Source organism: Ambystoma mexicanum, chromosome 12, assembly GCF_040938575.1.
Source record: "Ambystoma mexicanum isolate Mex_15411 chromosome 12, UKY_AmexF1_1, whole genome shotgun sequence".
In the NCBI taxonomy this organism is placed as follows: Eukaryota; Metazoa; Chordata; class Amphibia; order Caudata; family Ambystomatidae; genus Ambystoma; species Ambystoma mexicanum.
The window spans coordinates 644607366-644629647 of record NC_090936.1 but is presented as its reverse complement, the minus strand read 5'-3'; the positions used below and the strand labels follow the sequence as shown (position 1 = coordinate 644629647).

The 22282-nt window shown below is 48.4% G+C and overlaps 1 protein-coding gene across 4 annotated transcripts in view; it reads right to left on the bottom strand.

Moving 5' to 3' along the window:
- Positions 1-22282, bottom strand: part of KMT2E (lysine methyltransferase 2E (inactive)) — a 3564841-nt gene that overhangs the window by 921012 nt on the left and 2621547 nt on the right. For all 4 annotated transcript variants that reach the window (XM_069629119.1, XM_069629120.1, XM_069629118.1 and 1 more), the window contains one exon: positions 14842-14986. In XM_069629119.1, the coding sequence (XP_069485220.1) occupies positions 14842-14986 (145 nt within the window). The remainder of the gene's footprint in view (positions 1-14841; positions 14987-22282) is intronic.

The following is a 22282-nucleotide window of genomic DNA, read 5'->3' as shown; positions in this document are numbered from 1 at the left end:
CGTCTCGGTAGGGAAGACAGCGTGGAGGGCAGATGGACATGTCTAGAAGGTCTGGGTACCATGCTCTCCTGGCCCATGCCGGAGCAATGAGGATCATTCAGGAACCGAACCTCAGTAACCTTCGCAACACTTGCGGAATGACGGGGACTGGAGGAAACGCGTACAGTAGTGGGAAGGACCACTCCACTATGAACGTGTCCCCTAAGGCTCCTCTTGAAGGAAATTCCCACAAGCAGAATATTTCACACTTCCGGTTGACACTGGTGGCGAAGAGATATACTTGTGGGGTCCCCCAAAGGGCGAAGATCTCCAAAAGAACTTCCTGAGCCAGGTCCCACTCGTGAGAGACTGTGCTCTGCCTGCTCAGAGCATCCGCCGCCGCATTTTTTCGTCTCCGGCCAGATGAACTGCTGCGATCGAAATTTCCTGCTGGATGGCCCAGAACCAGAGCTGCATCGCAGTGGGAGTGACCCTGCCCCCCCCTTTTTGTTGAGGTAGTGTCACGGAATTCCCCCTTTCTCACCTGAGAGCGATCCTTGCAGGATTTCTTGGGCGGTGTCTTCTTACCCACGGGACCTGGTCTTGTATAAGCCCGCGCGATCCTCTTCTGGCTCCACCGTGCGTTCAGAGTTCCGGAATTCAGATACTCCGGGGATCCAGGAAACGAAGAAGGTGCGCAAGCACGGCACACGGGTCCAGGAAGCAAGGAAGAAGGGAGAGGGGTAAGGGAATAGAATTAGAAGGTCCAGGAACCAGGATAACAGTTCAGCGAACTACGGAGCACACGTATAGTCGCTACTTGCAATAGCATTGAGATGCGCGGGGCCGTGGGGGCGCAGTCTATTTGTAGATTACGCTACATCTGACGTGAAGACCGAGGAAGGCGTTTCACGTTAGACGGCCATGTTGGAAGTACCAAGGAGTGCAAGCCACGTTGTGATAAGGACCATGAAGTCCAAAAGGGGCACATTCTGTGGGTCATGACAGCATGCCTCCTCCGAAAACCTGTTCCACCAGGTTTGCCTGGGTGTATGAGATGGTATCTTCTGAGCAATCGAGGGGTATTCAGATTAGAAATTGGTTCCCAGGTTCTTTCACTAGGAGGATATCCTTTCCATTCAACCAAGTATTGAAGCTGACCCCGTTTATACCTGGAGTCGCATATTCGGGACACTTCATATTCCAGTTGGTCGTCCACCACCACAGGAGTGGGTCTGTAGGATTTCCGGGAGGATCGGATGTAGGGTTTTAATAAAGAAGTGTGAACAACTGGGTGAATTTTCTTCCAGGAGTCTGGTAGCTTAAGCCGGTATGAGACTGGATTTATGATTTCCTTGATGGAAAATGGACCATAGTACCGGGGGGCCAATTTGTTTGGCCGTAAATGTCGGGGTAGTAGTTTCAAGGACAACCAGACTTGATCACCAACTGCATAAGAAGGCCCTGGTCTTCTTTTGGTATCCGCATATCGCTTAGTATGTATTCTGGCCTTCTCTAAGTGTTCTTTGGCTTCCTTGTGTATGTTGATGAGTGTTTCAATCCAGGAGTCGACGGTAGGTACTGGTGTGGGATGTGGAAGAACAGAGGGTAAAACTGATGGATGGAATCCTTGACTGCAATAAAAGGGGCTGGTCTTAACTGCTCAGTGATCGGAATTGTTGTAGGCAAATTCAGCCACGGGTATTAGGAGCGACCAGTCATCCTGCACCTTGGTGGCGAAACAATGAAGGTATTGTTCCAGGGTCTGGTTTACACATTCTGTAGCTCCGTTGGTTTGTGGATGATAACCTGATGAGAGAGTGCATTGGATTCCTAGAATGCGACAGAGATGTTTCCAGAATTGTGAGACGTATTGGGGCTCTCGGTCTGATATGATCTTGGAAGGAAGTCCATGAAGGCGAAAAATGTGTTCCAGGAAGATTCCAGCTAGTTCTGATGAGGATGGTAGTTTATACAGGGGTGTAAAATGAGCCATATGAGTGAACAAGTCAATGGTGACCATGATAGTCGTGTATCCCCTGGAAGGTGGCAATTCCACAATGAAGTCTGTAGCAATGAATTCCCATGGCCTTGTTGGTAGTGTAGGTTGCAGTAGGAGACCCGCCGGTCTCTTGTTATGGTGTTTGTTTTGACTACAGATAGAACAGGCTCGGATGTACCGTTGTACGTTAGTCTTCATTCTAGGCCACCAAAATTGTCTTTGTATAAGACGGAGGGTGTTGGTGATGCCACGATGTCCAGAGTGAAGGGTATCGTGGCAGAGGTTTATTATCCTTTGTTGTAATTTCTGTGTGGGGATGTCTAGAGCATTATCCTTGAACAAATATCCGTCCTTGGTTCTCAGATTCCATTGATTCTTCCTTGAAATATCCTTCCAGGGCTCAGAGGATTGGGTTTGCATCCGAACTTCTTCCAGAAGACTGACTGCTTGAGCTACAAATATCGTGTGGGAAAACATCTTAGGATAGGCCCGATCTTCAATAGTTTCGTAGTCAGGACGTCGAGATAAGGCGTCAGCAATTATGTTTTGTGATCCAGGGACATGACTGATGTGGAACTGGTACTGGGCAAAGAAGAAGGCCCAAAGGGGCCTGGCGACTGTTCCTACACTCCAAGGATTGTAGAACTTGAAGATTTCGATGGTCCGTGCGGACCTGGACTGGATGTCTAACTCCCAGGAGTAGATGTCGCCATTCTGTGAAGGCTTGGCGGATGGCTAACAGTTCCTTTTCCAAGACGGAATAATGTGTCTCACTGGGAGTCAGAGTTCATGAAAGGTAAGCAATGGGGTGTTCCAATTTGTCCTCAAATTCTTGCTTCAACACTGCTCCTATTGCGTAGTTAGAGGCATCCGTCTCCACTAGCAATGGCCGATTAATGTCAGGTTGGGCCAGGATGGGGGCTTGAGTAAACTCTGTCTTTAAACGTTGGAATGCTTTGTCTTGAGTTGCAGACCAGAGAAAGAGAGTGTCTTTCTTCAATAGAGCAGTGATCGGTTGAACAATCTCAGAAAAGGTGGGTATGAACTTCTGGTAGAAATTGGCAAGCCCCAGGAAGGATTGGACTTGTTTCAGTGAAGTGGGAGCCGGCCAAGATAGCATGGCCTTTACCTTCGAATGATCCATACCAATTCCTTCTGGGCTAAGGACAAATCCTAGGTAATGAACAGAAGTAACGTGAAACAGGCATTTCTCGGGTTTGGCTAGGAGTCTGTGTTCACGTAGTCGACGTAAGACTGCCTTTACATGCTCTTCATGCTTTAGAAGGTCCTTGGAGTAGATCAAGATATCGTCCATGTAGACGATGACGAAGAGAAACAGCATGTCAGAGAACACCCTATCAATGAAACGTTGAAAGACTGCGGGGGCATTAGCAAGTCCAAAGGGCATGACCAGATATTCGAAGTGTCCAAAGGGTGTTCTAAAGGCTGTTTTCCATTCGTCTCCTTCCCTGATACGAATCAGATGAGAGGCTCCCCTGAGATCCAGTTTCGTGAAGATTACAGCTCCTCTCACCGCTTCCAGGATATCCGAGGTCAAGGGTAAGGGGTAACGGTCCTTGAGGGTGCATTGATTTAATCCACGATAATCGAGGCAAGGTCCAAGTTCCTTGGTGTTCTTCTTGGGAACAAAGAACAACGAGACTCCAGCTGGGGATTTCGATGGTCTTATGGTGCCATTTTCAAGGTTGGTGTCTAAGTATTCTCAGAGGGCCTTTTTTCAAGTTCGGATAGGATGAACATCCTCCCAAAGGGAATCACTGCTGAAGGCGCTGTGTCTATGGCGCAGTCTTCAGGTCTGTGAGGGGGTAGAGCCTGAACTATGGCAGTTGAAAACACATCAGCATAACCCTGATAGGCCTTTGGAACCTGTATGATATTGGAAACCATGAGTGGTACTTGCTGATCTATTGATGGTTCTTTGGAAGGTGTCAAGGAGGAATCCAGGAATAGACAGTGAGACATACAAAACTCAAAGCCGAGAAACAAGGATCCTGCTGCCCAGCTGATAAAGGGATTATGTTTCTGTAACCAGGGCATACCCAGTACCATGGGGTAATGAGCCGACTTAATGATGTCAAATCTGATCACCTCTTGGTGATGGTTTATTGAAAGCTGGATCTCTTTAGTCTGCAGGCTTATGGGTCCTGAAGTGAGGGGTCTTCCATTGATCGCTTCTACCGGTTGCATGGTACTTTGTGTCTCGTATGGAATGTGGTGACTAAAAACCCAATCTTGATCAATGAATACTCCCATAGCTCTGCAGTCTACCAGGGCCAAAATGGAGTAGGTCTTATTCTTGGATGGCGATAGGAAGGCCTGCAGAATCACTAGGCTGTTTTGTCCAGGAGAGTTCAAGGATGGAATAGACGAGGAGCAAACATCTCTCTCCCGAAGCCTTGCTCCATCTAGGATCCAGAGCTGGCGTATCCCGAATGCCGAGGAGGGGCTAGAGGACATTCTCTAACCAGGTGTTTATCCGAGGCACAATACATGCATAACCCCGTATGAATCCTTCTCATTCTCTCTTGCGGGGATATGGGTCCATGGAAGGCTCCTACCTGCATAGGTTCTGGTTCAGTAACTGACCCTGGATTTGTGTCAGTTTTGGAGGTAATCTCAAAGGACACCTTCAGGGGGTTACTTTGGATTTTTTCTTCTCTGCCTTCCTTTCCTGGATACGAAAATCTATTTGCATGGCAAGGTCCATAAGAGCCTGGAATGAGCTTGGGCGAGCCACTCTGGCCAACTCATCTTTGATATACTCATTCAGTCCTCTTCTGAAAAGAGTAAAACTTGCTTCAGGAGACCAGTCAGCTTTCTTGGCCAATTGCTTGAATCGGGTTACAAACGTAAGCATATCCTGGGATCCCTGCTGAAAGTCTAGCAGGCGTTCCTGGGCACTATAGACCTGCTCTGGGCGGTCAAACATGGTTTTAAGGGCCTGTATGAAACCGTCGCAGTCATCCAGGAGGGCATCTCCAGAATTGACTAAGGGCGAAGCCCAGGTTAGATAATTTCCTGAAAGGTATGAAATTATGAAGCCCACCTTAGCCCTGGGAGTTGAGAAGTAGTAGGGCTTAATAGTAAAGTGAACCAAACAAGAATCAAGGAATCCACAAAGGGTTTTTGCCGACCCATCGTATTTGTCAACAATGCCGCCCAGCAATACACTTTCCTTTGTGGCAGAATCACGGGATAGAACTAATTGTTTGAGAGCTGCGTTTTCCGCTTTTAAATTCTGTACCTCGGTTGTTAGTTCTTGCATGCCACGCATGAGATCCTGAACGGCCGCTTCCATGTCAACTTCGACTTCGGTCGTTTGGCGTCTCAAACTGTCACGGAGTTCCCCCTTTCTCACCTGAGAGCAATCCTTGCAGGATTTATTGGGCGGTGTCTTCTTACGCCCGTGTTAGGCAGAAACCTGTGCAGTTACCTTAGGGACCACTGCAAAAGGCTTAAGACTACAGGTGTTGGCAGTAAACCCAATTGGTAGCAGTCTGCACCACCCAGATTTACCTGGTAACTGTGGCTGAGCAGCCAGACTTCGCTCAAGAAGAGTTAGACAGTATATAGAGTATACAAATAGGTACCAAAATACAGTAGCACAAGCAAACACTGACCAGAGCTTTGGTATCAAGTATATAATTATTTATTTAAAGACACACTTAGAAATACTCTAGCACTATTATTGTAAGCAAGTTCAAAAACACAGTCACTATTAATATATATACATCCCTTATTCCTTATTAGACAAGTTTTAGTTAACACCACTTATTTCCAGACAGAGGTGAGCGCTTAACTAAAGATGGCACTCCAATAAGTTAAGAAAAAGGGAGGGAAAAGGCAGAAATTAGGAACAGCACACAACACAATACTTTAGAAGCACTCAGCAAGGCAGGAAAGTCAAAGTCTACTTGTGAGCAAAAAGTTCAGAGGCCAGGCTCCCTCTTAAAGAGAGTAGAACACCAATGCGCCCAAGATCACACAGTTTAAAAAGCTTGGAAAGTCTTGCAGAGAGTTTAAAAAGGAATCAGTTCAGCTCAGAAAAGTTCAGTTAGCCAGCCTAGGCCCAACCCAAGTGTTAAAATGAGGATTTACGAGACACCCCACACAGACTGTTGCGAGGGAGGCCAGGCGTACACAGTACCTTGAAAGTGGGGAGAATCCTCCAGCGGGGGCAGGTGTTCCTGGCAGTGTATGCAAGTCGCGGCGTCGTCCAGAGGAAGAGAAGATCTCGACGTGGAGGAAAGCTGAAGGTCGTTGCACTGCCAGGGAAGAAACCAGCCGCGGAGTTCTCCGGTTAAAAGGTACTACCCTATTATTTGCGGTAGTGGAAAAATGTGGTATCCCGGTTGCCGGGGTGCTTGGCACAGGCAAGGCGGCCACGAGATGATCCGGGAAGGCGAAAAGGCGGGCAAACTGGTTATCCCCACCAGTCAAAGGAAGAAGACTCTTCGGGATGAAGATCTCCTCTGTCGTTGGAAGAAGTGGTGAGTCGGTTCAGCAGGGATCCACCGGTAGTGTCGTCGTTGCAGGTCGGCTCAGCTTCTCCCTCTTTGGATTCTTTGGTCCTGTGGCGACGTCTGAAGTCCCAGTCCCCAAAGCCCTGCTTTTATGCAGAAAACCCCCATTCATCAGTCCTAGCTGTCACTCAAACATGCTAAGTGGTGAGCCGGGCGGCTCACCACTGGGCCAATCACACAAGAGTGCGACTTGAGTTGCTGAGGCAACTCAGTCCAGGGTGCCTAAACCCACCTCCCACACATCCTGTAGACCCAGACATAGTGGCACCACTTTTGGAGGCTTCTGTGGAGAAGCCCGCCAAAAAGTGGAACAAAGGGCTCGACTTGGGTTGGAGATACAGAGGCGATCACAAACACCATTTTAAAACCGAGTCCTGGCGAAAAGACCCAACCGGGGAATAAATATTAAATAAATAACCCGGCGGTATCTTTAACATTGCACCAAAAAGTGGTGCGTTTAAAATGAATGGGAAAATCCCATAGTAAATATTCTTAAGGAATATTACGCGTTGTAACCACTGCCACCAGCCAGAAACTCGATGAGGGGGGACTGCACAGTGCCCCCTCGAAAAACAGACCCAGGGGCAATCTAATTACCCCTACCACTACTTCCACAATATGATGGTTTGTACTGGTTCTGTTCCCAATTTAAGACTAGTAGTCAATGGTGACTTTACATGCCCTGGGAGACAGTCAGTCCCAGGGTATGGAGTCTATGTTTGGGGGTCACTATGAGGGTGCTGTGTAACACACTTACCAAAAACCACATGAAACCCTATGGAGTAAAAGACCCCATAGCCCATAAAACACATCACATGTCTAAGAGTGGGAGAAAAAGAGTCTCACTAGGTTTGGGAAATTAGCCTTAACAGAGAATTCTCCCTAACAGCCTGGACCTGGTCTTGTATAAGCCCGCGCGAGCCTCTTCTGGCTCCAGCGTGCGTTCAGAGTTCCGGGATTCAGATACTCTGGGGATCAAGGAAACGAAGTAGGTGCGCAAGCACGGCACACGGGTCCAGGAAGCAAGGAAGAAGGAAGAGGGGTAAGGGAATAGAATTAGAAGGTCCAGGAACCAGGATAACAGTTCAGTGAACTACGGAGCACACGTCTAGTCGCTACTTGCAATAGCATTGAGAGGCGCGGGGCCGCGGTGGCGCAGTCTATTTGTAGATTACGCTACATCCGACGTGAAGACCGAGGAAGGCGTTTCACGTTAGACGGCCATGTTGGAAGTACGAAGGAGTGCAAGCCCCGTTGTGATAAGGACCAGGAAGTCCAAAAGGGGCGCGTTCTGTGGGTCATGACAGGTAGTGCATTGCCACTGTATTGTCTGTCATGATCAGGACATTTTTCCCCCGCACAGACAGCAGAAAAGCCTTCAGGGCTAGCCTGACAGCCCGCAGCTCTAACAGATTGATGTGGAGTCTGGACTCCGAAGGAGACCAATGACCGCTGACTGTCAACTCGTTGGCATGAGCTCTCCATCCAGTAAGGGATGCGTCAGTCACGATCGTCACCTCTGGCCAGGGTAGCCAAAAGGGTGCTCCCTTCATCAGATTGCCTTCATCGGCCCACCACAGAAGGTCCCGGGTGACCGATGGCGGCACCTGAACGGGATCCGACATCCTGCCGGAGGACTGCGACCACTGAATCTTGAGAGCCCACTGCAGAGATCTCATCCGCAGACTGGCCTCTGGCACCAGTAGAATTCAGGATGCCATGAGGCCGAGCAACCTCAAGAACTCGAACACCGGGAGACTCTGGGCATGTTGAAACTTGTCCACCATCTGCAGAATGTGATGAACCCTTACCTGGGGAGGCGAACACCTCCCCAGGGATGTGTCGAGCACTGCCCCGATGTATTGGAGCCGCTGGGTAGGTGTCAAATGAGACTTCTTTAAGTTGCGGGAGAAGCCCAACTTGTGAAGAGAGTGGCAGGTGACGGACAGATGATCCAGTGCTTGCTTGGGAGAGTGCGCCCTGATCAACCAATCGTCCAGGTAGGGGTAGACGTGAATCCCCCCTTTCCTGAGATACGCTGCCACCACCATTAGCTTGGTGAAGACCTTTGGGGCGGAGGTCAATCCGAACAGCAGGACCCGAAACTGAAAATGTGTGTCGTAAACCGCGAACCTCAGGTACTTCCTGTGCTTCAGATGAATCGGCACAGGAAAGTAAGCATCTTTGAGGTCGAGAGACACCAGCCAATCCTAAAGTTGAAGGGCCTGGAGGACTTGAGAAAGAGTAATCATCTTGAACTTGTCCTTCCTGAGGAGCTTGTTTAAACCACGCAAGTCCATAATGGGTCTCAATCCCCAGTCTTTTTTCGGGATCAAAAAATTTGGGGAATACATCCCTTGTTCCTCTCTGCTACAGGCACCAGTTCTATGGCGCCTTTCTCCAGCAGGGATATGATTTCCTGCGCAAGGAGCGGATCTGGACTCTTCAACGGAAGACAGTAGCCGTGGGCTATGATCTCCAGAACCCACACATCTGAAGTAATGGCACGTCATTCTACAAGATGCTGCACCAGCCTTCCCCCAACCAGCGAACCATTGGACATGGCCTTGTGACTGAGCGGAAGTGGCTGCGGCAGTGCCTGAGCGCAAAGAGGCAACTGCCTGAGCGGCTTTGGCACCTCGAGTACCTTGTTTTCCACCTCTGGTACTCCTACATTGGCCCCTTTGACTGGCAGCTCCCCTCGATCTAGCAAAGGAAGAGTAGTATCGAAAGGAACCTTCCCTCCATTGCTGTCCCCTAGTACTAAAAGGCGGAGGTTGACGTACTGCAGTGCTCAACGACTTCGCTGCAGCTTTGGAGGTCTGCAACCTCTCAAGGCTCTCGTCAGCCTTGCTGCCAAAAAGATGGACATCATCAAAGGGCATGTTGAGAAGCCGGGACTGTACATCAGGAGCAAACTCCCGCCTTCCGCAACCACACAAACCTGCGCATCACAGTGCTCGCCGCCATGGACCGGCTGACACAGTCTGCCAAGTCCAGCCCCGACTGAACGGATTCACACATGGCATCCTTGCCATCCTGAACGAGGGCAAGAAAACCATCCCGTTCCTCCCCTTGAGGAATATGTTCAGCCGCCAAAGAGACACAATTCCACAGAGTGTGAGTGAATCTTGACAAGGCACAAACAGAGTTGGCTGCCTTTACAGCCATACCCCCAGATGAAAATACTTTCTCCGCCCAACCATCACAGCGCTTGTTGTCCCTAACTGGAGTGACGGTATGGTATGCAGCCTACTTCGCTGGGGCTGTAGCCGCCTGCACCACCAAACACTCCGGAGTGGGGCGCGTAGACAAGTAGTAGAGGTCGCCACTGGCTGGACGATATTTTTTTCGGTAGCGACTTATTCACTGCCGGGAGACTCTCTGGAGCAGTCTAAGCTGCTGCCACCCTTCTTTGTAAAGCCATATGAAATGGCAGCACCGGGTCAGTGGGTGGACCTTGGTCCAATATATCTGTCAAGTCATCCTGCAGAAAATCCACAGGCGGAGCAGACCACCCCAAACACTCAGTTACCCTCGATATGAGACACCTGTACGAGGACTCAGCATGTGTACCAGGCTCAGGCTTGCCAAACTCAACCTCCGGAGAGGTGTCCAGACCACTGACGTCATGTAAGGACTGACGTAGGTCTTCCATCTGGCTGTGACCAGACAACAGATCATCAGGAACCTCAGGAGGTACAAACCTCTCCTCATCTGACTCTTCTTCCACCTCTGAAATGTAATCCAAAGGCTGGAATAAATCTCTGGATGAGGGTACAGAAAAAGGCTCAAATACAGGCCTCACCGATTTACAGAGAGCCTTCCTCTGAGTTTCCACCGTCCTCTGGGGCAACTCCGGCAAATTCTCCTTTAAAGGCGTCGAGGGTGCCGATGTTAGAGACGTCGAGGTCGAGCGAGGCGCCGATGACTTCGACAACAGCTTCGAGGCCGGAGCCCCGAGCGTGTCCTTCGACGGCCTCGGCGCCAATGGCGTCGACAACTTCCTCAGAGCCGGAGCCTCCAGAGAGTCCCTCAATGGACATGGCGCTGACGGGGTCGATGCCTTCTTAGAAGGCCTCACAGGCTCCGAGGGTCTTGAGGGCGTCGAGGACTGGGACCTGAACCTGGCACGGCTATGGTGATCAACCTTGTCCGATCGGGACCTCGACGGCTCCCGATGATCGGGCCGACCGCCCCGAAGCCGGAAGGCATGCGAGCCGCGGTGGCCCTAGCTCGTTCCTTACCGGCTTCTCTCTAAGGCGCGGATGGAACGGTGCCCTGCGATTCAAAAATCGCCATCATCTCCTTGCGGAATGCGTCCCATTCTGCCGGTGATGAATGCTTGTTCGGACAAGCTACCCGCCGTCTGGCGGAGTCCTCTGACGAGGACAGGGAAGGCGACCGGTGGCGGCACTTCCGAGAGTGTCTAGAAGAGGGAGAGGAATGGCGGGACCCACTCCGAGAATGATACCCCCTGGATTTACGCCGACACGGAGAGTCGCCCCTCGATTCATCGGTCGAAAGCCCAGCGGATTTCGACTTACAGGGTTTGGAAACCCTACCTACAGACAACTTCTTCTTCCGCTTTTGCCAGGCCTTCGACGTCAAGGACTGGCATTCGTCGCAGTCGTCGGTGGCGTGGCTCTCGACAAGGCACCAGAGGCACACGTTGTGTGGGTCCGTAAGGGACATTTTGGAACCGCAGTCCCGACACTTCTTGAAGCCCGACTTCGGGGTAGAAGAAGACAAAGACATATTTCTCAATACAAAGTTAGAAGAACCGATTCAAAGGAGAAGAACCGAGGCGCGCTGAGATTCCGAAGCAAACATGTTCGTAGAAAAAACGGAACTGAGGCTACGGGCGTCGTGCATCCTACATATAACATCCAGTGACGTCGGCTCTCAACGGAGGCCCTCGAGGGACAGCATATCGACATCATCGATGTAGGACACCGACGCCGGGGAACATTTTTTCGAAGCAGCACAGCTGTGAACATTACTGTCAGAGATGTGGAATACGTCAGAGGTCACAATCCCCTCGAAACACCTTTTTGTCAGAAGACTATAGAAGTTTGTCCTCCCTAGATAGACAAGATGCTGCTGATGTGGAAGTGGAAGCCAATCACAAGGAAGGCTCTTAGAATATAAAGAGGCTGCTGCTACCGCAGATGAATGAGGTTGTGAATGCGATGAAAGTAACATTGCTTCACTATACATCGGTCTAAACCTGGCGGTCAGAAGCTTATTGACAGGTGGGGTAGGATCCAGTTTCAGCCACATCTTTATACCGATCGCTAATACGTCTTTTTGAAGCAGAATGCCAGAACGATTAGCTCCTCACATCAATAGGATCTCCACTATTATACGCCCTACAGGCAGCTCCTGTTGAGGTGGCAGTACCCCAAGGAATTCTGCCAGTCCTTCCATTTGCTGATGGAAAACATTTGCAGATTACATATCCTCTTCTTCATCATCAGTTTACTGCTGCATAGTGAAGTTAAAGAAACCAAATCCTTCTCTTGGGTTATTTTTATCTGGCGCTGGAGTCTAAGATGTGGGCTAATCCTGCTGAGCAGGCGAGGCCGGAGCTAGCGAGGGAATTGGGGCAGCTGGAACTGCCTGGAGAAATGGATGCACCGATGGTGGTGGTGGAAGTGTTAAAGGAGGTGGCATGGGTTTTGGTACTTGAGGTGGAGCTTGAGGCACCATTTGCGGCACAACCTCCTTAATCAGGATAAAAAAACCTCTACTCACATGCTGCATGTGGTGCTTGAGGTGTGGAGGATTGAGCCACAACGGTTTGGGTCCATGTAGCTGAATGTCTTCCTAAAGATTATCTTGGCTGGTAGCCCCCTTCCTCTCTATATTTTCCTCACTGGACGTGGGGTAAGATGTGCGCCATGGTCGCCAAGATTGAGGCGGCTCTCATCTAGAATAAGTGTCCCTAGATCTAGGCTGGGCAGTCTGTGCTGAATGCTTAATTGACTAGAAAGCCCACTCTGAGGGAGATGAGCCTTACAAAGAATGGGTCTCCTCATCCGATAGGGGCACCAAGGTGTCTGATTGTCTAGACGCCATTTCCGTTGAAATTCTGCCAGGAATATATGGAATCTTCCAGTTCGGTTGAAAGAGCCTTACTGTTTAGGTCCATAAGTGCCCTCCAGATTCAACTCAGTACTGTGGCAGACCTCTCAGTTACCCCCAGGAGCTTGTTTCCCTCATGCTCTCGCCTGGTAGTATGATCATGTCTAGGCCCCCCTCAGACATAGGCCTGGTATTAGAGATGTGAAGCCTCTCAGACCAAGTCAGGTAGTAGGGCCAGCAAGCCCCTCAACGCCCCACCCGGTAGAGTCTGATAACCCCTCAGTGCGAGTACTTGTAGCCCTAGAGGTGCCAGTCTAAGGATCCTGTGGACCCCTCTCAGTGGAGGAACTCCCCAGAAAGGAGTCTCTCTACTAAGATACTGTAGAAACAAAGATGACTTACCTGCTTGGAGTGCTTTGACCTGCCACGAGTGAAGGCCTTGAGTTTTTCAGGCAGGAATCGAGAATATCTCTGTCCACCTCGACAAGAGTTTTTTTAAAGATCTCAGATTAAGTGCATCACACACTGTGCAGGAATCCCAATGGTGATCAGCCCCCAAACACTCTATGTAAAGCGTGTGGGGGTCTGAAGCCACAAAGAATCCCTCAGAGGAGGCGTACCTGGTAACCCACTCCCAACAGACATACGCCAGAGGCCAGATGACTGGAAAAAAACAGGCAGAGAATAAAAGCCTGCTGCGCAATAAACAATTTGCATCCTGATGCAGGACCAGTCTGTTCCGATCCGTGCAGAAAAGAGGACTGAGGTGAGGTCCCGGTGAGTGGTTGCGCCTGAGGTCACGTCCGCTGCGTTCTCTAAATTGTATGCACTGCAAAATGGTTCCGGTCCCATCTCTATGCACAGATGCCCCATGCATTATGGAGTTAATGGGACCGGACGTACGGGTATGAAGTTTAATTTGCACTTGCGGCAATGACCAAGTATGGATAAAAAGCCAAAAACAAGACCGTCTAACTGTGAAATCAGTGCTGTTGTACATTGCTACAAAGTCATCTCCCGGACTTTGTTCCAAAGCTAGGAGGGTACTCTGTAGATAGTGTATCAGGGCATTGTAAGAGCCATGAGCTACCTGAAGGCAGAATATGGAGGCAACTACATAGCCCCCTTCTAATCCAGGGCCATTCCCTGACCTAAAATATGCAATTACAGATTAAGAGTATAGGACCAAAGACATGCGCTTTGTGGGGATGCCCAGTGCTTAATGCTTATATGAAAGGGCACACAAAAGTAATTGCGTATTTTACAAAAGTTGACAAAAGTGCCCAGAATACAAGGCTCAGAGAATGAGGGCAATGCAGACCAAGCAATAGGGCTGGTATATCCTTCTGGCACAAAAATGTCCGGTTGCCATTTAAAAGCTCAGAGCTCCACCAGCCAGCATCAAGAGTGGCAAACAAGGAGGGGAAACAAATGGACCAATCCCAAGGCCCTATTCGAAAAGGACAGAAATAACACAAACTGGAAGATCAAATGTATAGAGAAGCGGAAGAGAAGGTGCCTATAAAGTGATGAGAGCGAGTGTGGGGCTTTGGTGCTTGGGGAGAGGCAGAAACATACCAGACCAGAGCAGGCCTGAGAGTGAATGGGGAAGCAGTTTCACAGGAGCCATCAGCTTCCAGATAGGGAGAAAGCCACAGGCGGAGGAGCCTGAGACTTGGCATAAGACCTGCTGGCGAAAAAATGACTTGGAGTTCCTTAGTCATCTGGGGAGGGCAAACCATACAGCTAAACATGCTAAGTGCTATATTTCTGTCAAGAGGACACATGGCAAGGAACCTGTGACAAATTAATATCAAGATGGATTTGGGCACATTAGATTGTTCAATAAGTAGGTAAATATACAAATTAATTCAAGGGTTAGGGCATGTGAAAATGTGGCCCCTATTGTTTGCATGAATCTAAAAAAGCTTAAACCTTTTTCAAACGTCTTTTCTAACTAGGCAGCAAATAATTGTCTTATTTTCTTGATCCAAAACATTTTATTTTTAACAGAGCAATCTTTTCTTCTAGATTGGATTATTAATTTACTCGTGCTAATATCGAAAGTGAAAAATGTTACTTATGCTAGACCGACCCCAGTTTAATTTCCATTTTTGTCCATAAACCTGGTCTTACTGACTTAACGAAATATCAAAATATTTAAATAATTTGCCAACATCTGTATAAACATACCAAATACAGGCTGAAAATACAATTCTCATCACTTACCTGATAGAGGACAGATTCCATTCATTAAAATGGGACATTTATCATCACTGCAGATTGCAGGATTTACGGACCATTCTTGAGATGGCGAATCATATAGATCCATAATTTTTGAATGTTCCTCTTCCAAAGCCTGCTTCAGCCACCTCTGGATTATTAAAAGAACATGTTAAAAGAACATTATGTTTAAAAAGTAAGAAAAAAGATAGCATTGGTTGCTCTAAATGCATTATTATGACAACATTCAGATTGTTTTAATGGTCCCCAAATGATGGGGTGACCTTTCACACACACAGCCGTTTTGGAAAGATAGGTGAGTAGCTATTATGGGACAGAAAACCAGATACCATGCCACAAACAGATAGCAGAATGGATATAAACACCTCAGTCAGCCTGACCATGTTTCATGTGTGGGTAGGGCTCTGTGGTAGCTTTTCACAAGTCGGGTATGTCTCTCTCCCATCGTGAAGCCAAGTGGAGAGCAATGAGATACGTAGACCAAGGTAGAAGTTTTAAAAAAGGTTTATTTGGCAAGTAACAGTAAAAGGGATTCAACCCACAGTTATAACAGGATGGCTTCTTCTCTGATTGAAAACGAAAGGCTACTCACCATAGTAACTACTGCCCTTCTAGCCCATAGTCCCCTTTCCTCCATACTTATAGGCAATTTTCCCCACAGGTTCAGGACCAGAGTGATGGGGAGCAGCACATTAACAACAAAAGAGGTAAAGTGCCATTGTATATACATATCTCCCAGGAAGAGCTCCTCTGCGCATGCACGCGCCTCCTGTGATCCTTTTCATGCGCCTCCTGTGATCCTTTTCAAAGTGTAAATGATAACCATTTCACTTCAGGGAGATGCCATGAGGGGCGTATGAAGGAAAGGGAACTAGGAGTACAGTAGTCACTAGAGTGAGCACCATTTCCTTACTCATAACTCCTCATCCCCTTTCCTCCATACTAATAAGCGATTACAATGCACTTTTTAATCCTGAGAGGCAGGTATTAAATCAGATCCATTAGGATATTGCCACATCCTCTTTAACCTTACTGTATGATAAGAACACATTACTTACACATCGTAATGTCCTTTCTTATGGGTGTTCCTCCCATGGATTCAACAACTTAGATATAATTTCCTGCTAGAGTAGACATTTTTGGACATTAGGGGCTGCTGTGCAGATTTGGTGTCAACATCTGTCCACATTCTTCAAATCTGTATCAGGACATGACAAGGCATCGATATAAATTGCTCGCTGTTGCATCCTGCTACGAACGCCCGCTGCACCGCCCGCACCACGTAACTGTCAGCCCTTGGCGATTGTATCCCAGGTGGTGCGTGCGGGTGCCGCAGCTTCTGGGGTCGTTACATCACCTGTGATCACGGGAAGTACCGGAGGAGAGGCCCGTGAGTGTTCCGTTGTTCTGCCGGATGTTTCCGGGACCCGGATCGGCCTTCAAGGCTCAGGCCCCGGTACCACTCTCCCGACCTGCAGCTTCTCGGTTGCCTGGCAACCACTGCGGCCGGTGATTAAGGCACTATTTAAGGCTGGCTATGCCTCAATCCAGAGTGTCTTATCACTCCTATGGTCAGGACTGCACCAGTGCCTCTACATGGTCTTTGGATCTTTCTCCTTGTTCTCTTGTCAGCCAGTTTGGCCCCGATTTTGCCTTCTTCACTTCAGTAACTCCCTCTCTCTGCCATATTGGTTTCCTGCCACTTTCTTTCTTTAAGTCTTCCCTTCCTACTGCTTGGTTCTTGCTTGTTCTTCTCTGTGCCTTTATTGTCTTTCAGTGTATTGCTCCTCTGTCAGACTATCATCATTAACAGCACTTTCTGGTCCAGTGGGACCCCCGTGGTTTCACTGCCGTTGCACCACGTTAATCCCGGGAGGCTGCTCAGGGGGGAACCAGTCCTCGACCCAGCCCTTTTTAACATCAGCTAGGGATGGAAGGGGGGTGGGTCTCCTGCCTGAATAGACCCTGGTTCATCCTGGGCGACTCGCGACCCGGTGCTTCCAAGGAGAAAGGGCAAGGATCTTGCAGCAGCCAGGACCTTGTAAGCAACGCCCTAGTGATCAGGTCCTTGACAGAATAAGATGCCTAAAGTCCGGACGGGATATGGAGGAATTACAAGAACTGCGAGAAGAAATGCAGGCTCTACGCTTGGAGGTTGTCTCTTTAAAACAAGAAAATAGCAGTCTCCACGCAGCTATAGCTCATGATGTTGCAGCAACAGCCTCCGAAAGTACCGTAGTTCATTCTTCCAGAATAAAATTCGATGGGGACCCAAAGAAGTTAACCGAATTTGTGAACCATTGTAAGATACAGTTCTTGTTCAGGCCGGCTCATTATGCACATGACAAAACAAGGATAGGATACATTCTGAACAACTTGGTGGGAAACGCATTGGCTTGGGCTGCCCCCTATGTGTCTGCAAACAGCCCTATACACAACAACTTTCAGGACTTTGAAAAAGCATTCCTTGACACTTTCCAATCTCCCAACCAGATCTTGAAAACCCAGAATCAGTTTATGGAGATCCAACAGGGCTCCCAGGATCTGCTCATGTACATCAGACGTTTTTGCCAGTTGGCTACTGATGCTCAAAGACCAATTGCAACACAAGAAACCATGTTCAAACGCGGGCTACGTGAAGAACTGAAGGATGAGCTTTTGAATCATGGGGAACCACAGGACCTTAATGGTTTGATCAAATTGATTCTACACATAGATCATCCTCTCACAGAAACAAGGGGAGAAAGAAGACGAGTGCAGCTGCATTACTCCCTGACCCGACCGGTCCTGCCTCAGCCTCTGCTGATCCCCAAGCGGAACCTATGCAGTTAGGGTCAGTGCGGGGTCCCTTGACTGAGGAGGAAAAGAAAAGAACAACAAACCGACTGTATTGTGGTGGGTCCGGGCACTTTTTGGGATCCTGTTCGATACATCCCCCCAGGGCGGTGGTAAACAAGTCGGCTTGCTGTTTGAAGGGAGGACAACAGCAAGCCCATCTGGTTCCTCGTCTCTTCCCGATGTCAACCAGGGGCTAATGCCTACATCTCATCTCCTAGCTTTGGAAATCCAACTGTTCAATGTGGAGACACACCAGACAATCACTACCACAGCCTTTCTGGACTCAGGAGCCTCTGGTAACTACATTGACTGGGAGTTTGCAGACCTGCATAGTATACAATTGATAGAGAAGGCATTCCCAGCGGTGGTTGCCCTAATTGATGGGTCCTTGATTTCCTCAGGTCCTGTTACCCATCACTCAGTGCCCGTTGCTATACGAATTAACCAGCACCAGGAACGGATCGCATTTGACGCCCTACAAACCCTGTTGTATCCATTGGTCCTCGGTCTCCCATGGTTAGCCTATCATAATCCATGAATCAACTGTGCTACACAAACCATAATATTTGAATCCGATACATGCACTACCCAATGTTGTGTTAAGCAGACCAGAGATACTTGTTTGTCCTCCACGTTGCTTGATTCTACCAGTATTACACCCAACGCTTTCGCCATTCACTGAGTCCCTGTAGTATATTCGGGGTTCAAGAGAGTCTTCAACGAGCCTGAAAACATCCCCCTTCCCCTGCATCAGCCATTTACCCGACCAGGACATTCTTCATGAAAAAATGTACTCCTTATCACCGAGTGAACGGCAGGAACTCAAGCAATATTTGAAGGATTCTCTCCAAAAAGGGTATATTGTGCCTTCTCGGTTTTCAGCCGGTGTACCCCTGTTCTTCGTGCCCAAGAATGAGGCCCTGTGTCAATTACCGAGAGTTGAACAGCATTACTGTGAAGGATTGGTATCCCCTGCCTCTCATCCCAGAAATTCTAGAATCCCTGAAGGGTGCCCACTACTTTACAAAGCTGGATCTGCGGGTTGATTACCAACCCGGATTAAGAGAGGGGTCGAATGGAAGATGGCATTAATAAGTCCCCAAGGTCACTTCGAATACAGAGTGATGCTGTTTGGGCTTTGTAATGCACCCTTGTTCTTCTAGATGTTTATGACCACATAGGAATAACCATGTGGGCATACCCAGACGATATTCTCACCTTCTCTCCCACTCCAGAGGAACACCAGACACATGTGGCTCAGGTTCTAAAGCGCTTGGAGTCCAATCATCTGTATGCTAAACCCTCCAAATGCATATTTCATCAGCTATAAATCGACTTCCTAGGACACACCATAAGAAAGCATGGTATACAGATGGATGATAGCAAGATCCAAGCCATTAAGGAGCCAAATTTCTAAGAACCGCAAGGCAGCCCAACGTTTTCTGGGTTTTGCAAACTATCAGAACTTCATAGCCGACTTCGCTCAGTTATCCTTGGACATAACTCAGGTGCTATGCACAAACCAAGTTTTCCATTGGGGTCCACCAGCCGAACTGCCCTTCCAGAATTTGAAGAAAGCCTTTATGTCTGCTCCTGTACTCCGTCATCCTGAGGATTCTACCCCTTTCTTCATTGAAGCCGATGCTTCTGACAGCGATTGGGGCAGTTTTACTGCAAACTGACGTCCAGTCCTTGGTGGAACATCACATTGCCTACTTCTCTCGTAAATTAACCCCTAGCGAGGTCAACTATTCAGTGATCGAAAAGGAGCTATTGGCCATCAAAGGAGCTTTTGAACAATGGGGACACCCTATTCAAGGAGCGCAACACACTAACTGTCCATACGGATCACCAAAACCTTCAGCATCTGCAATCCTTGCCATGCGGTAACAGCCGACAAAGCCTGGTGGGCCTTCTTTTTCTCCCAATACGACTTTGTCCTTACTCACATTTCTGGTACCTCCAATATTTGTGCTGACGCCTTGTCCAGATCTTTTGACCCCAACTTACTTCCTGGAGAGTACACGGCAACCATTCTGCACCATAAGCATTTGGTGGGCATAGTTCAAACCTTTTTTGATCTTGCGCCCTGCAGTACCCAATCTTTTGAACCAACACAATGTCCATTTCAAGGATGACCTGGTCGCCTACCTCAAGCGATTATACATACCCACTCCTGAACTATGAAAACAAATCCTATTTGGGTGCCACGATGCACGCCAGGCAAGACATAGGGGTCTCAAGACAACTACGGAATTGGTCTCCCGTACCCTTTGGTGGCAGATTGCACTATATGTAAAAAACTGTCCAGTGTTTGAGTCAAAAACATCAGACCAGAAAGCTATCGGCCTACTACAACCCACAGAGAAACCACCCAGACCCTGGCACACCATTGCCGTAGATTTAATTGTAGAACTCCTGAAATCAGATAACCATAAATGCATAATGGTGGTTGTTGATTGCTTCTCGAAGTTAGCCCACGTCATGCCCTTAATGGGACTGCCTATGGCAGTACAAATGGCCAATGTGTTCTTACACGAGATCTATAGCCTATATGATTTACCATCCAAAATCATCACAGACCGTGGATCACAGTTCATCGCTCGTTTTTTGGACACAGCTTTTCAAGCATCTGAAGAAACAAAGGGGACCTAGTTCTGGCTATCATCCCCAGACTAATGGCCAGATCGAGAGAACCAATCAGACGCTTGAGCAGTACCTCTGCGGCTATGCTAACAACGCAGGATAATTGGTCCTCCTGTTTAGACCTGGCCGAATTCACCTACAACAATTCTTAGCATTCGTCAATCCGGAATTCACCCTTTTTTGTCACTTTTGGTCAGCATCCCCATCCATCCCGTATGGAGTCCATTAAAGATAGCCAGGTGCCCTCAGCAGACTCGATGGTATGGCACGTTCAGCAGACGCATTTGCTCAAGGATTCCATCCTGCAGGTCATAAACACTGACGTCTGAAGACAACATACCAGAGTGGAGACCAGGTATGGTTGTCATCAAGGATCTTACCCTTATGGAATCTGCCTGTCCAATTGACTCCCAAGTATTTGGGGCCTTTTCTGGTTCTGAAGAAGATCTCATGAGTGGTCTAAAAACTTCAACTGCCTGCTACATGGCGTGTACACCCGGTGTTCCACGTCTGCATGTTGAAACCTTTCATGCCTGAGTCTTACGGGCACCTACCGGTCCGGCCTGCTCCGGTGGATGTTGATGGGTCTCCTGAATACGTGGTCCGATGCATTTGAGATTCCCGTTTCCGCAGGGGTGATCTGCATGATCTGACTGACTGGGAAGGTTGTGCCCCTGCGGATCAGACGTGAGAACCGGCATTCCAAGTCCACGCACCACGCTTGGTTAGGTTGTTTCACCTTCGATTTCCCTGGAAGCCAGCTCTCCCGAGGACCCCTGTAGAGGGGCAGAGTGTTACATACTACTATGAGTGCTGCCCGAACCACATACTTGTCAGCCCAAGGCAATTGTATCCTAGGTGGTGCGGGCGGTGCGATGTGCCTTCTGGCTTCGTTTCAACACCTGCAATCACGGGAGGCACCATAGAAGTGTCCTGCGAGTGCTCCGTTGGCCTGCCGGATGTTTCCAGCGTCCGGACCGCGCTGTGCCTACGTCACGTAGCAGCCTTCAAGGCTCGGGTCGCATGGCCACTCTCCCGACCTGCAGCATCTCGGTTGCCTGGCAACCACTGCAGCCGGTGATTCAGGCACTATTTAATGCTGGCTATTCCTCAATCCAGTGTGTCTTGTTGCTCACATGGTCAGGACCGCACCAGTGTTTCTCCATTGTTTTTTGGATCTTTCTCCTTGTTCTCTTGTCAGCCAGTCTGGCCCGATTTTGCCTTCTTCACTTCAGTAACTCTTTCTTTCTTTCTTTCTTTCTTTCTTTCTTTCTTTCTTTCTTTCTTTCTTTCTTTCTTTCTTTCTTTCTTTCTTTCTTTCTTTCTTTCTTCACTGAGAAAACTTCCTTTAAAGTCAAAAGGAGATTTCCTATTCAACACAATGGAAAACGTGGGCATTGTTGGGAACTACCTTCCTTGGGTCAAAATACTCCTCGCTGGCCACCATCAATACCAACAGTGTTTTTTCATCGTAATGTAGATTATATTTGGGAACTAGACAGGGATGCTAATTATAGCCTTTGCTTTATGATCTCAATATTAACCTCTCGCATGCTCCAGCAAACTGTCTAGTATAAGGGTATTATATTGAGAACAACAGAACACAGGATATTCTTGTACACTGTGAGGGGATCAGAAATGAGAGGCCGACACTAAGTTATGTTATTCACAAATTCAGACATTTTATTAAACAGAAATGGGTTGGAAAAATGCCTCTAAAGCCATATTCCAAAGAGGATTTTCCCTACCTGGAAAACTTAAACTAAGGATCTGTCTGTGTCAAGTAGTCAGTAACTTAAAAACTGTCCTTGTGTCCAAAACGTTCTAAGCTGACCCTCACACTAGAAACAAAATAACAAAAAGTGCATGGAAATGTCTTTGATCTGATATTAGCAAAAAGTGTTCACAACCAGAAATATAAGGATAGCTCCAACAAAGAGGT